This window comes from Diceros bicornis, chromosome X (genome assembly GCF_020826845.1).
Source record: "Diceros bicornis minor isolate mBicDic1 chromosome X, mDicBic1.mat.cur, whole genome shotgun sequence".
Classification (NCBI taxonomy): Eukaryota; Metazoa; Chordata; class Mammalia; order Perissodactyla; family Rhinocerotidae; genus Diceros; species Diceros bicornis.
The window spans coordinates 118,554,128-118,568,405 of record NC_080781.1 but is presented as its reverse complement, the minus strand read 5'-3'; the positions used below and the strand labels follow the sequence as shown (position 1 = coordinate 118,568,405).

The 14,278-nt window shown below is 55.4% G+C and overlaps 1 protein-coding gene across 1 annotated transcript; it reads right to left on the bottom strand.

The window, feature by feature from the left end:
* Window positions 1-1,146: 1,146 nt before the first annotated feature.
* SASH3 (SAM and SH3 domain containing 3) lies at window positions 1,147-14,278 on the bottom strand. The gene is made up of 8 exons (XM_058536697.1): window positions 14,045-14,278; window positions 7,516-7,611; window positions 7,024-7,170; window positions 5,394-5,535; window positions 3,993-4,141; window positions 3,628-3,837; window positions 3,324-3,474; window positions 1,147-2,801 (listed from the first exon to the last, which is right to left on the bottom strand). Exons 1-8 carry the CDS (start codon window positions 14,099-14,101, stop codon window positions 2,611-2,613), a joined length of 1,143 nt encoding a protein of 380 aa, XP_058392680.1. The 5' UTR covers window positions 14,102-14,278; the 3' UTR covers window positions 1,147-2,610.

Sequence of the window (14,278 nt, the reverse complement as noted above, 5' to 3'; positions counted from 1 at the left end):
AATAACGTTTCGGTACTTGTTTTTCCCCTTGATATAGCACTGACTTCTTTTGCAACAAGAAAGTTTGTACCTTATTGGTATAATTTTAAAATTAAAAATTAAAGAATAAAAATTCATGAAGATTTTCCCTGTGTCATTAAATATTTTTCTACATCATGTTTAATGGCTGCATGGTATTGTGTGAACGAACCATAAAGTATCTAACTACTTCCCCATCTGTGCTGTTTCCAATGTTACTCTTACAAAGCTGTCACGAATGTCTTTGTGCATGTATCTGTGTGCGCTTCTGTGGCTCTTTCTGTGGCTGGAATCCTAGGGGAGGAATGGCTGGTCAAACAAAGGGTGTGCGCATGATGGAGGTTGGATTGCCGTCCAGAGAACGGGAGCCTCTGAAAGCTTCTTGGGCTTCCTGCTCAACGTCTTCAACCTGTCTGAGCCTCAGTTTCCCCCTCTGTAAAATGGGAAGATGGCGGTACCTACCTCAGGGGGATACCATGAGGATTATATGAGAAAATAAATGCAGAGCGCTTGGTGCCTGGTGCACATGTCAGTGCTCACTAAATGACAGTAATTATTCAGCACCACTGGGGCTTTGAGGCCGTTTGGGCTCCTTCTTGTTTCTTTGGTGAGGATGATGCCCACAGCCACTAAGAGCAGTGGGATGAGTGTGGCTGAGAAGAAAGCCTGGAAGCAGAGTGACCTTGTCTTCACTCTGGTGGCTGCTCTCACTCCAGTTTGCCCTCCCTAATGCAGTTAATGCCGGCAGAAACAAAGGAAGCCAGGGGTCCTTGTCACCATCCCACCTCCAAGGAGATGATTGAGCTTCAGTGGGCACAGGGTGGGTCCCAGGACGAGGTGGACTCAGAGGGAAGGGCCTGCTGAATGCAAATCTTCCCCTCTTGGACCCTGGACAGCCCGCAGTGCAGGCCCTTCCTCACTGGGGTGGAGGTCTTCAAGGCTCTTGTTAAGTGAGTAGTTCTAGGAATGGGAAATGGCTACCCCCACTCTCAGACCCCAGCAAGGCCTGTGGCCACAGGAGCCTGAGATCTGAGGAGGGCTTGTTAGTGGGAAGGGCAGAGCCAGCTAGGGTTTCAAATTGGAGCTTTAGGTCAGCAGGGTCGAGAGCAGTGAGCATCTTCAGGGAAGGGACAGATGGCCCTGAAAGGACAATGGAGGACATTTTGTGGAGTCCAGCTTTGAAGGAGACTGGTCTGCCCCTCACCCAACCCTCTCCCCACAGGAAAAATAACTAGAGACGATAATTTAGTTCTACCTATGTTTATTGCTGCCACCCTATCTCCCTCCACCCCCTTCATATTTACACCCAAACCCTTCCCCAAGCTAGCTTTTACCAAAGTTCCTGGTAGTAGGGCCAGAAGTGTGTCCACTAAGCAGGCAGTCCAAGACATAGTGGGCAGTTTGTCCCTGGGCCAGTGGGCCCTGGGGAAGGGTTACTCTAGGAATTCAGCGCACAGACTTGGTACTGGGGTCAAGGGAGGCCCCCACAAACAGATACTGTCCCTCCCCTTTTGGAGCTCAAGGTACATCAAAATCTTTGGCAAGGCAAAGTAGTCAACTCTCCAGTGTCAAGCTTCCTGCTTTTTTGCTTGTAAGGATGCACACGAGTGCTAAGTCTGGGTCCAGACCTGCATCTGGCTTCTGAGGGGTTGTTCTGTCCTTGGAAGCCAGGTCTGACCATCTGCCATCGGCCTGGGGGAAAGTGTCATTGGAGGGCCCAGGAGTGGAAGAGGAGGGTGCGTATTGTATGAGGTATAGGCATTGTTTTAAGCTGGGGGAAGTTGCAGCTTGACCTGAGTTATGTGGGGAGGTACAGAACGGATGAACAGAAGGAGCCATTTCATTTGGGAGCCCAAGGCCCCTCCAGCCCCCTTAGCAAACCCCACTGTGTCCTGGGCCACAGGTAACAGGAGAGCAGACATTTAATGTCACAGAATGTCAGAGCTGGCAAGGCCCTCAGTAACTATCCATTCTAATCCTGACCAGTCCTAGACCCAGACTGGGGGAGGCACTTGGTTCAAGACACGCGGTGATTTAGTGGCTAAACCTCTAAGAAAGTTAAGAAGAAGGAAAGTAGGAAAGGTACGTGTGGCTTCCTTCCAACCTTATTTAGGGAAATCTGGATTTACCCGTGATCATTTAGGGTCCTTTTAAATGGCCAGCTCTCCTAGGGTTTTGAGACTGACCTGAAACACTGACTTGGCCCCCTTTTCAGTGCAGTGTGACAGGGGAAGGTGGTGTGGGGGCAAGGAAGATTTGGAGGCCTTGGTGGTGAGGGACGTGGGCAGGGTGGCCCCTCGGTGTCCCACTTGCTGTGGCCGCGGCCGGGAGTGGGCAGTGCCTGGAAGGGCCGTGCTGTCAGTAGCTGGTGGAGGGAAGGGGCTGGGCAGGTGAAATGTGCCCTTGGGCGGCTCCTCATTCACTCCAGCCAAGCCTGCAGGGCCCTGGCCGGCCCCTGTGGCCCTAGGCGCCCCTGGGAGAGCAGGGCCAGGCTGGGCGCCAGTCCTCCGGCCTGGGCCACCGCGGGAGGCGGGTCCATCCCGCGGCCTTTGCTGCTCGGGCCCAGCCTCGGGCCGCGCCGCCACCTCTGCCTCAAGGCGCCCCGGTCAGGGAGAGGCCATGCAGCTGCTCCTCGGCGCCCGCCAGCTCCGCCTCGTCGCGCCCGCTCTCCGAGCCCTCGAAGCAGCCCGAGTCGCGCGGGATGTCCACCTTGGGTTCCGACACCGTGTGCGCCCCTGGCTCCTGGCTGCTCTCGGCGCCCTCTTCTGCCTCCTCGCTGCCGGCTGCCGGGCGAGGGAGGGAGACAGAACATGGGCGGGGGCGTGGGCGTTAGCTGGGAGAGGCTTCAGAAGCCCCCAGGAGCCCCCGTGCCAGGGTAGGAACCCTGGGAAGTCCACTGCAGGGAGTCCTCCCTCCGGGCACTGCCACCACCCCTGCCCCTCTTGCCCCCCCTGGCTTAGAAGAAGCAGGTGGGAGTGGTTTCCAGGCCAGCTTCCCGGCCAGGAGCTCACACTTCCTAAGCTCTAAGCTAGGAGCCAGGAATCTGCGCTTGAATCCTGGCTCTGTGAGCACCTAGCTTTGAGGCCTCCGGTACATGCCTTACCTTCTCTGGCCTTAAGTCTCCTCTTTGATCCCAAAGGGAATTGAGCCCAATCATCCCTAAAACCCCTTCTTCCCACAAACTTTGCCTGAGACTGAAATTCAAGTGTGGAAAGTGCCTTCCCACTGCAGAGGGGGCGGGGCAGGGCAGGCCTCCCTCCCTGGAATAGCAGTGGGCACCACCCCCCCGTCCTGACCCCACTCACTATCATAGTCCAGCAACAGTTCCGCGGCAGTGAGCAGCTTGGCCCGGTGCTGCGGGTCCATGATGTTCAGCTCATTGAGGTGTGTTTCCCGCAGCTCTTTGAAGTCTTCCAGCGTCTGGTAGCCATTGAGCAGCAGGGTGGACGTGTGCTCCTGTGGGCAGAGACAGGCCACCCAAAGGCCACTTACAAGCCGCCCCGGCCTAGGACCCCTCCCTCCCCATATAGCTGACATGCCCTGGTCCCCACCCCTGGGGCAAGTGTGCCTCCCTTGATCCTGGACACTAGTGCAGGTCCCAGCTCAAACCTCCAGGCCGATGCGCTCCAGCAGCTCATGCAGGGTCTTGGGCTTCGGCCTCTTGCCCTTGCTCTGTCGGCGGCTGGGGCGGGCAGGCCCCACAGCCTCCTCGGGCAGCACATCCACGTAGATGAACTTGAAAGAGCCCAGCCTACCATTGAGCAGTCCCAGCCATGTGCCCACAGGTGGCTTTTCAATGATCTGGATCACATCTCCTTTCTGTGAGAGGAGAGGAGAGCGGAGCAGAGCAGAGCAGGGGAGAGATGAGGGGTGGTCCCTTGGCATCCACTGACACTGTCCTACCCTTGCTCAGTCCGGCCTCCTTTATGAGTGCAGCCTGCTCGGTTCAGGCAGGGCCCAGATGCCAACCTTACCTGAAGTTTCAGCGAGTCGTGATCATAGGGGCTGGGAGTGAAGTCGGTGTGGACTCGTGCTCGGCCACAGAAGGGCCCTGTGTACTGGGGGGTAGGTGATTCCTCCCCGAAGCTGCCAGAGCCTGGGCTGGGGCTGCAGAGCTCACTGCCTGCAGGAGATGGGGCAGGGAAGAGGGTCACCCTTGTCCCAGGGCGGCTGGGGCAGTGCCCAGCAGGGGTCTTCTGGGGGCTCTGGCTAGAAGTCCCGGGGATACATGCTGGGGAAGAAAGCTGGGCTCTGGCAAGTCTCACACTGCAGAAGGGATTCTGACCCATCCCCTTGGCCACCTGTAGGAGCACAGCTTAACCTCTGGGGACCTCAGACATGAAAACAGTTGACAACAGAAGGAGAAATGGCTCACAGTCCAAAGAATGGGAAAATTGGTAGGGCCTCTAGAGACCAACTGGACCAACACTCCAATGAATAGATAAGGAAAACTGAGGCCAGAAAGGCCAAGTGACTTGCCCAGGGCCTCTCACCTTATAATTGGCAGCACTGGGTCTATTACACTCCAGGTCTCCTGACTCCCGCTCCCGTGCTCCTTCTACCCAGGAAGCCACACCCTGCATTACTATTTTACTTTCTCTACTTAATAAGATTCAGTGTCTAGCTACAACATCACACGGGAACTCAGATGGCCTTTTTCTCTCTGGGAAGGGGAAGATGAAGGGGGTTTTAAATGGCTTTCAGTGGGGGCAGGGAGGTGTCTGTGGAGCCAAAGAAAGAGCGGGGGACTTGGAACTAGCCCAAGGGGCGAGAAAGGCAGTTCGCAGCTGGTCTACAGCCCAGGGCCCACAGTGCCTCCTCCAGGCAGGGCTGCCAGAACCTCCTGTCCAGCCCCATGGACATCTAGAAGATGCCAAGTCATGCCCTGAGCCCAGCAAACCAAAGACTGGGGTCCAAGAGGCTGAGTATTCACAGCTGGAGACCCTGTACCTCCAGCCCCAGCCTGGGATGTCAGAGGTCCAGGGAGCTGTAGCCTCTAGCTCTCCTTGGAAGCGGATGCTGGGCTGGTCCCACAGGGCAATGGGGCTCTTCCTCTGCTCTTGGGCCTCTCCAGGGCCTGGGGACAGCAAGTAGCAGCTCCTCTAGGGCAGACCCAAGTCCAAGACTGGGTCACCTTGGGCAAGTCACTTAACTTCCCTGAGCCTCAGTTTTCACATCAATAAAGTGGAGATGATAGTAGTACTGGCCCCATGAGGTTGCTGTGAAGATTTAACATGAAGAGAGCCAGGAAAATTGCCAGCTGGCAAACTTAAAGGTTAATTTCTCTTACCCCCACCCCGGACAGCCACCTGCATGGCCCTAACTCAGTCCTTTTCTACAGACTCAGCAGGTGTCCCCTCCCCTCCCCTACTCACCCGTAGATGCCTGGCGGCTAAGTGCAGGGGGCTCACGCTCCTCCTGCTCAGAAAAGGCCAGGGCCATCTTCTCAGGGCCAGGGCTGTCCAGGCTGCAGTCTGGAGATGTCGGGGAGGCTGAGCCCTCCTCCAGAGTGTCTCCCTGCAGGGGAGGGGAGGCAGGAAGCCCTAAGCAGCCTTGGCTAGGGTGCATATGGGGCATCCCTGGGCGCAGAGGAAATGGGCCTGGGTTTGGTGGAGAACTGGGGCCTGGCCTGAGCCCCAGCTCTGCCACTTCCAGGCTGCACGGCACCCTCTGAGCCCTCATTTCCCCTTCCGTAAATTGGGAATGGCAGTCCTTGCCCTGCCTACCTCACGGAATGAGGCTCAACTGGGGGTGCCGTGTGAACGTGCTTTGTCAGCTTAAAGTGCTGATGCACGCACAGAAAAGGCCGCGGTGCCAGAGCGTGGACTCAGAGCTGCTCCTGGGGCACAGTCGAGCATACAATGGCGCTGGAGAGTCATTACTTTTGACTGTGTTCCTATGTGCCAGGTGTGCCTGTCATTTCATTTAATCCTCAGTTGAGGATAAGTGCTTGATCATCCCGTTTACAAATGAGAAGTAACAGAGGAATGGTCCCCAAGGCCACGCAGAAGCCCACAACCAAGTCGGCCTGACTCCAGAGCTCCTTCACCTGGCCACCTCAGCGCGGTGGTAGTAACTCTCTCACAACTGGATCGCCGGGAATAAAAGCCCTGATCTGCAGCACTTGCCAATTCCTGTGCTGTAAATACTCCCCAGCATGGCCAAGGGCAAGCTACCACTGCAACGTCACTGAACGAGCAGCACACCATCATAGGCTATTTCCATCACACAGAGACGATAGATGCAAATCACCTCAAGGGCATACAGAGTAGGGAAAGGTAGTACAAGAATTAGGAAGTGATGAGTTTTGAAGACTGACTGTATTATCTTCATTTTTAATATAATTTATTTAATTCTAAGTTTATATAATTTAATTTTTAATAACGGTTTTGTTTCACACCTGGCTCACAAAATTCCTGAAAATGTAACCCACTGCTGTCCTGAGCTTCTATGGGCCAGCAGGAGCTGACTCCCGCGCACCACTGCCGGGCACCTCCTGCGAGAGCCACGAGCACACCAGACTCACTGTGAGACTTCAGCTACTTGGATGTGCCTGCCCCACAGCTGGCTGTCCCGTCCTCCCTCCCTGGGCTGAAGCCAGCCTTCTCTATTTTCTCTCATAGGGCCCCTCTTTTCTTTGAATCAAGCCTTCCCACTCCCAGGAGTAGTGCCAAGCAAAACTTTGAGGTGGATGAATTGACCTCAGGAGATCTCATTTCCCTTTCAGCTGTTACCTCTGCTCAGGCCTGCTTTCCCTGGAAGCTTCTGTTACCCAGACTTTCGTCCCTCCTCAAGCCTCACCCCTGCTCCCTCAGGACGTGCCTTGCTGCCATGTCCATAGCTGAGAGTGAGCTCCCCTTGCATGTGACCTTCTTTCTCTACTGAAGCAGGCCTTCAGGCATCTCCGCTGAGCACTCGTACTCTGTCAGAGTGGCGCCTGTCCTCCTGTTCCTCCTGTGGATCCCCAGGCCTCACCTGTCCCTCCCCTGGATCCCCAAGCCTCACCATCTCCTCTGACAGGGCCTTCACCATCATCTTGCCCATCTTCCTGTTCATGGTTCGGGAAATCACGGCCCTCCACTTCTTCCCCAGCTTTTTGCCACTCTTCCCAGCTTCTTCTGGGGTAGGGATGCCTGAGTCATCTTCTGGAATCTGTAACAACACAGGAGGAGATGCAGGGATCCTGGTGACCCTGTCTGGTTCCAGGACTTGGGGGCAGAGGCTGGAGAGGTGAGAATGACAGGCCCCCACCCACTTCCCCCCTTAGCCTCAGCCCTGTCCTCAGCCCTATTCATTTGTAATTAATTTGTAATTGAAAAGAATGCAGGTGAGTTCTTGGGGCCCAGAATTTTGGTGGGTGGGAGAGGTGGGCCTTCTGTATTTAAGCAGGCTTTGCCTCAACAATCCTAAAGTCTCCTCTTTACCCTCTTCCCTCCCTCCCCCTCTTCCCCACCCACGGCCTGTAGCCAGATCCCCCAAGGAGGCTCTGAAACTCACATTATCATCCAGATTAAATTCCTTCTCGCTCACCACGGGGGAGCTGGGTTTGGATTTGGCAAAATCCTTGAAGCTGCTGGAGCGCTGCAGTGAGAGCTGGAAGGAGCAAAGATGTTGCAATCAGTGGGGCTAAAATGGCTGGCTGAGTAGGGAGCTGTTCCCCCATCCCCAACACACATGTGCACACTCCACAGCTGGACAGAGTCACATGTGTCCTGAGGGCCCAGGGCTAATGAGGTGAAGTGCCAAGATGGCCTTGGAGCTACCTGGCTTTATCTTGTTCTTCCATCATAAAGGGACTCTGACACTGGCCACGCAGCAAGCTCCTGAACTCAGGAGCCTCAGGCCTCAGTCAGGCCGCAGACTAAGCCCAGATTGCCCCCAATATCTGAAGTTGAGTCCCCAGAACCCCGGAGCGAAAGACTAAATGAGTCACAGTAAATGCTTATCTCCTGGTAGAGAGTCCCTCAGCACGTGCAATAGCATCATCTCTAGATAATAGAGCAAACTCCCCAACCCCCCCACCAGCACTGGCCTCCATGCTCTGGGCCTGCTCCAAGCACCGTCTCCTGTCACAGTGAATAGCGCCAAACATACTGGGGCCTCCAGCCTGCTGAATCTGTGTCCCAAGAAGAGCAAAACAATCCCCCCAGAAGCCAGCAAGACCTAGCATTACGCTTTCTGGAAAATCACAGTAGAAGCTTATTCAGAGAAGGAGCTCACAGATTTAGGACACGAACAATTGGGGCTAGTTTAGTAAAAAAGAAAGCTGCCATTTTCTCTTTCTTCATCTCAGCTTTTAACCTTGGCCGCTAACGTGATGAGCTGGCCACTGTTGACGTGGGCCGGTGTTTGGACTCTCAGGCCTGACCTATTGTTTGCACCAAGGAGACTGACTTCGGGAAGTGAGCTTTCTGAACTGTACGTGCGTGCACACGCCAAGATAGCAGCCAGAAACCAGAGCCCGGCAGGTAAGGAGGGCAGGCTTTACACACAAGGAGTGGAGGCTGAGCCTGAATCAAGATCAACAGTCAAGACCAGAGATACACACAGGAACCGGGGTTCACAGATGGCCAGACAGATACAGCGGGAGAGACAGCAGACACCAGAGATAAGGGCTTGAGGAACCAAAGCCCCGAACCCGCACAAAGCCGAAAGTTTCACATCCTCTTTCCTGCGAGAGGGGGGTCCAGCGACAACTCCCCCGGGCAGTGGTAATATCACCTGCGCGCCCCCAACACACACACACAATTAGCCCCGGCTCCCGGGGACTGCAGTAGAGCACTTTAGTTCTCTTCTCTTGGTGAGTCTGGACCAAAGGCAAGTCAGCAATCAGGGTCAGGGGCCACACTTTCCTAGAGGTCGCAGCAAGCTAGCTGACCAGAAACTAGGTCAGCGGTCAGGCCAAGCAGACACTACCATCATGAGGGCCTCCTGGGTGGGGCACCTGCAGCCTCAGGCAGAAAGCTTCTTCTGGGCTACACTGGGGAGCTGGAAAAGGGGGCTGGGAGTGGGGAGGGGACAGCATGACCATGGGGTGACCGCGCTGGTTCCCATGCGTCTCCTCCAGCCTCCTTCCTTGGTTTTCCCCACCCACTATTCTTTCCTCTGTTTCTCCCTTTCTTTCCCCTTCTCTCTCCACCTTCCATTTATTTCCTCCTCTTGTATGGCTAGGATGCAGCTGCCTGGATAACTTCCTCCGCTTATTGCCTGGAAAAGAGGGAACAGAGAGAGGGTGGGCACCAGGCTGGCCTGGGCCCAAGAAGGGCAGGCTGGGCTGCTATTTATAGGCCGATGGGGCCTATTGTGGCCCTTTCTCCACCAGCCCTCAGCCTGGACTGCAAGCCAGGAGGCTGAGAGTGGCTCCTGAAGCCCCAGGGACTGGCGAGCCTGGAGAGCAAGGGGGAGGGCCAGTGTGGGGCCGGAAGTGGGCTTTGTTGGGGAAGAGTAAACTCACCACCAGGCTGCCCTCTAATCGCAGTTCTTTCCTTTTCCTGTCATTAATCTGCAGTCTGGGGGCTGGCGGGGGGGCCTCTGGCTCCCAAGACCTGTGTCAGGGCCCCTCTGTCCCAGCTTTAGCCCAAAGCAGGAGAAACAATCCAAAACGGCCGTGGAGGTGCTGCTGGGACTCGGGCACAGCTGGCCACTCCACAGCCCAGGCACATGGAAAGGACTAGACAAGTTCTTCGGGTGACTAAGGGTGAGGGCTGGCCAGAGTGGCCTCAGGGGCAGCCCCAAATATCCTGAATGCCTTTCGGTGACCCTGAAGTGACCTCTCGCCCAGGTATGAGTGGAAATCCTTGAGCCCCTTTGGATTTTGCGCCCGGCCTCCCTTTTTCCTTCTAAGGAGAACATGTGGGCATCTTGGAAAGAACTACTTTTCTGGCATCCAACATTGCTGAGTCCAACTCTTCGGCAAGTTATTTAACGTCCGCAAACCTCAGTCTCTGTCAGTCGGCAAGGGTTCATATCTTGGTTCTGCCATTGACCAGCTGTGTAAAGCTGGGTGAGTTCCTCAGCTTCTCTGGGCCTCCAGCTGCTCATGGGTAAAATGAAGGCAGGAGCAACCCCTCAGAGAACATCTGTGTGCGCCTAGCCTTTCCTATGACGCCCTCCAGGCTCTTACCCAGGGCATGCCCCGCCTGGAACACTGGCCCTTCTCTCTGTTAATCGGAGTTTCCCCCCTCCTTCAAAATCCAGTTTAACTGGAAACAACCCAAATGCCCATCAACTGTAGAATGGATCCATGAATTGTGGCAGAGTCGTACAAGGGAATAGCACATAGCAATGAGCTTAGTACAGCTCTCCCAACAATATGGATGAATCTCACAGATACACTGTTGAGCAGAAGGGGCAGCCACCAGAGTATGCTGTATGTTTCCTTGTATAGAAAGTTCAAGCCCCGGCAAAACTAATCCATCACCACAGCCCCATCTTACATACCCACTGCGCAGCTGAGGAGACTGAGACTTGGAAAAATGAAGTGTCTTAGGCAGCGTTACACAGCTGGTAGCAGCAAGAGCAGGGTTCGAACCCAGGTCTGTGCATGTTGCTGTGCTTAGAGTTCATGAAGTTGCCCCCCCAGTATAGAAATGTATTGGGTGCAATGGCGACGGTGGTGGTGTTCAGAGGGAACTACCAGGAGAGCAGGTGGGAGCATGGAGGAGGAAGGGCTCAGGAAGGCTTCATGGGGGAGGCAGCACATTTGAGCTGGGCCATGCAGGAAAGCCAGGATTTATCCAGGTGGAGCTGGGAGATGTTTGAACGAGAGTGAGAGTTAGGGATGTTCGAGCAGCGATGGAATGGTGAGTATGCCAGGGTATGTGGTGGGAGGTGGAGTAGAAAAGGCCATGGAAGACCCTGCCAGCCAGGCCAAGAAACTTGGGCATTAGCCTGTGGACAAAAAGGAGCCACTGGAAATATGAGGTGCATGCTGGTGGGAGTGTCATGCTAGAGGTATGCTGTAGGAGGGGAGCCCGGGAGAAGCAGTGTGCTGGGATTGGGGGAGAGAGGGGCAGGGAGAGACAGGAAGGAGGGAACAGTTGAGCACTGGAATAGCAGCATAGATTCCTCTCCACTTCACCTGGCAGGAGGTCCGGGGTGTGGTGGAAAGTAGGGGTGTGGTGGGGTAAGACCATCCTTAAGGGAGGCAGGTCCCAGGACTAATCCCTTTCCACTTCCTACACTCCAACACTGGCCTTTGGGCAAACTCAGATCAAAGGGAGTACAGAGGGAGATCTTGAAGGAGGCCAAGTCGCCAAAGGGAAGCCAAGGGGTATGTCTCCCGGCTCCCCGCCATCCGGGGCCTCCGCAATCCTTCATGATGTATAGCAGGTGCCACATCCTGACCCCACCATCCCAGAGGACGTGTTCCTGCTTCTGCTTTGCTGCCTGGAAGGTCACTCAATCCACAGCCATCTGGGTCTGCCCTGCAGAGCTCTCCTACTGACGGGTTGAGTCTTTTATGCTCATCAGAATCTTCTAGTGCTTTTGCGATCAGTAGGGGGATGACAGGGTAGAGGGAGAAGGGGTTAAGATTCTGGAGACTGACTAATCTTGGCTGGGATCCCTGCTCTGCAGCTTACTAGCTGTGTGACCTTGGGTAAGTAACTTCACCTCTAAGGCTCAGTCATTAAATGGGGACGCAGACAATAGCTGCCCCTCCCTTACAAGGCTGTGGTGAGGCATCACTGAGCCAGGAGATGCGTAAAGTGCACAGCACAGTGCCAGGCACCCGAGGAGCCCACACTCAGTGCCGACTCCTAGCGCTATTAAGTCTTGTTTTCTCCACTTCAGGGCGGGCCGACCGAGGCTCGTTCTATGCCGTGTGCTCCCCTGCCCCGCCCACGCCTACAGCACGCACCCCCTCGTGTGCACATTCACACACGGGACAGAGCGCTCTTCCATTTATTGTCCCAGGTGATCCATGTAACCTCCTGGTTGGCAGACCAGGAGCTATCCCCTTTTTCTGAGAGGAGGAAACTGAGGCCCAAAGAAGGTCAATGAACTGTCCAAGGTCCTCCCGCTAGAAGCTGTAGGATTCCAACTCTGCTTGCCTGTTCCTGCTCAGAACACTTTCTATTTGGAAGGCCCGGGAGGAGGAGCAGCGGCAGGAGCAGGGCCAGGAGCTCCCTTGTCTTTGTGCTTTCCCCTCCACCATGTCACCTTGGCTTCTGAGGGGAAGGGGCTTGCCCAAGGTCACAGTGCTGGAGCCGAGCCACTGCCCCCAGGCCTGGGGAAGATGCTGTCTCCACCTTCTGGAAGCTTGGCTTTTCTAAGGGCACTTCCATGGTGTGGGGCTTGGAGAATGGCCCTGGAGGCTGGACCAGGCTCTGGCAAGGCTGAGGTAGGGTTTGCCTGGACGGAGCTCCTCCAGAGGACATGGACCTCAGAGTGCCACATGGACCTTGCTTCTCTTGGGAGAGACCTGGGGGAAATCCCAGAGGCCCAGCCACCAAACACAGAATCTGGATAATGGAAGCCAGGAAAGAAGACGGGGACTTTTGGCTTCTGCGTGCCACCAGGTACCTCCGCCTGAGGTGGCACAAGGTCCCAGTGTCAAAGTATCAGCTCTTTCTCAGACTCTTTCCTCCAGCTCAGCTCCTCTGTGGTTTGGGGCCCAGCAGTGTCTAGAACAGTCTCTGCTTCCCACCCCCATCAGCCGGAGAGCAAGGGGAAGTGGACCTGCTCGCCACGGAGTAGCAACCAATGGCAAGTCTGCTGGGCTTAGCACCGTGCAGGGCTTGGATGGGGGTGACAGAGCCTGTGGGAAGACTCATGAATCTCCCCCCCTCCGCCCACCTCCACTGCGACCTTAGAAAAGCAGCTGGGGTGGGGAGAGTACAGCCGGAAGTGGCAGCCTAACCCAGGCCCCGAGATGGGGCAGGATGCACACCCCAGTGCCCTGAGGCTCATCTTCTCAGCTGGCTCAGCCTTTGCCTGGGAGCTGCTCCCCTAACAAGGGGGCTCCCCCACAGGGCACCTGGGCTGAGCTCCAGGGGAAACCAGCAGGGCACGGCAAGGGCCTGGAGACCCCCAACTTTGGCCTGAGGGTAGGCCTGGGCCTCTCGGACCTGGTCCAGGCCTGCTTTGGGATGGTCCCAGGATCCCACTGGATGTGTAGGATGTACTTGCTGATTGCCTGGGAGAATCCTACAATCAGATCGAAGAATTAAGTCTGGAAATCCTCAAATCCAACCAGAGAAACCTAGATCTGGCAGAGCCTTCAAGGAATCTCCTAGTCCGGCCTCTGCTCCAGGAAGATGAACACCTCAGCTGTCCATGACAGCTCCTGTTCTTCCTGGCCTTTAAAATCCCCCCACTGAAATTTTCTTCCTCAGCCCTCACTCCTACACTCCATCTCACCAGCTTCATTTCTCAGTCTTCACAAATAATTTCTCCCCACCTGGGAAGAACCTGTATGCCCCCTGCATCTCACTGCAGGCTTGGAGGCCCTTTTCCTGAGTCTGGAAATCACCTCAGGCCCCAACTCCAGATTGGCCCCATCTCCAGTGGGCTGCAACAGAGCTGAGCCAAGTGGGCAGAGTCCAGGCTACGGCCAGAGGGCGGGGGCCCCGCGAGTATAAAGTCTCCTAGCTGGGTGGCCCAGTGTGGCCCTTTGAGTGAGATGGTTCCTGAGAGGCCATGCTCAGGCAGAAGTGGTGGCAGGACCAGCAGAGGCGAGAGAGAATTAAGTCCAGTCTTAGGATTCAACTCGAGAATTGTATTTTGTAAGTCTTGAATTCTAGTCTAGGATTCTAGCCTCCAATTTTAGGTCTCTATCCCATCATTGTCGGGTACTTCTAAGAGTCTATTCTGTAATTCCATTTCTCCAGAATTTTGAAAGTCTCTTCTGTACTCCTGTTACTCTAGTAAACTTGTAAACCTGTTCCACTGCCCTTGGGAGAATGGCCCTCGCCTACAGACTCAACATACGGTCTTTGGCTCGTCCCACTTCTAAGAGTCCTGGAGGGGATGGGTTGAGAGAGCAGAGGGAAGGAAGAAATGAGTTCCCAGAGATGTTCCTCACCTTTTTCTTCTGAGTGGGCTCCTTCTCACTGGCATTGGAGGGCTTACGACGCAACATGGTCCTCTACCCTGGTGACGCGCTGTCCCTGCTCTCCTAGGTGTCGCGATGCGGAGGCCTCTTGTTCAGCCTCACCAGCACCGTCCAAGGGCACGGCATGGACCGAGCCTCTGGCTGCCACTCTGACTGCTGTAGTGGCAGCTTGGGGGTGCGGGCCATGGACACCCGGCGGCAGCA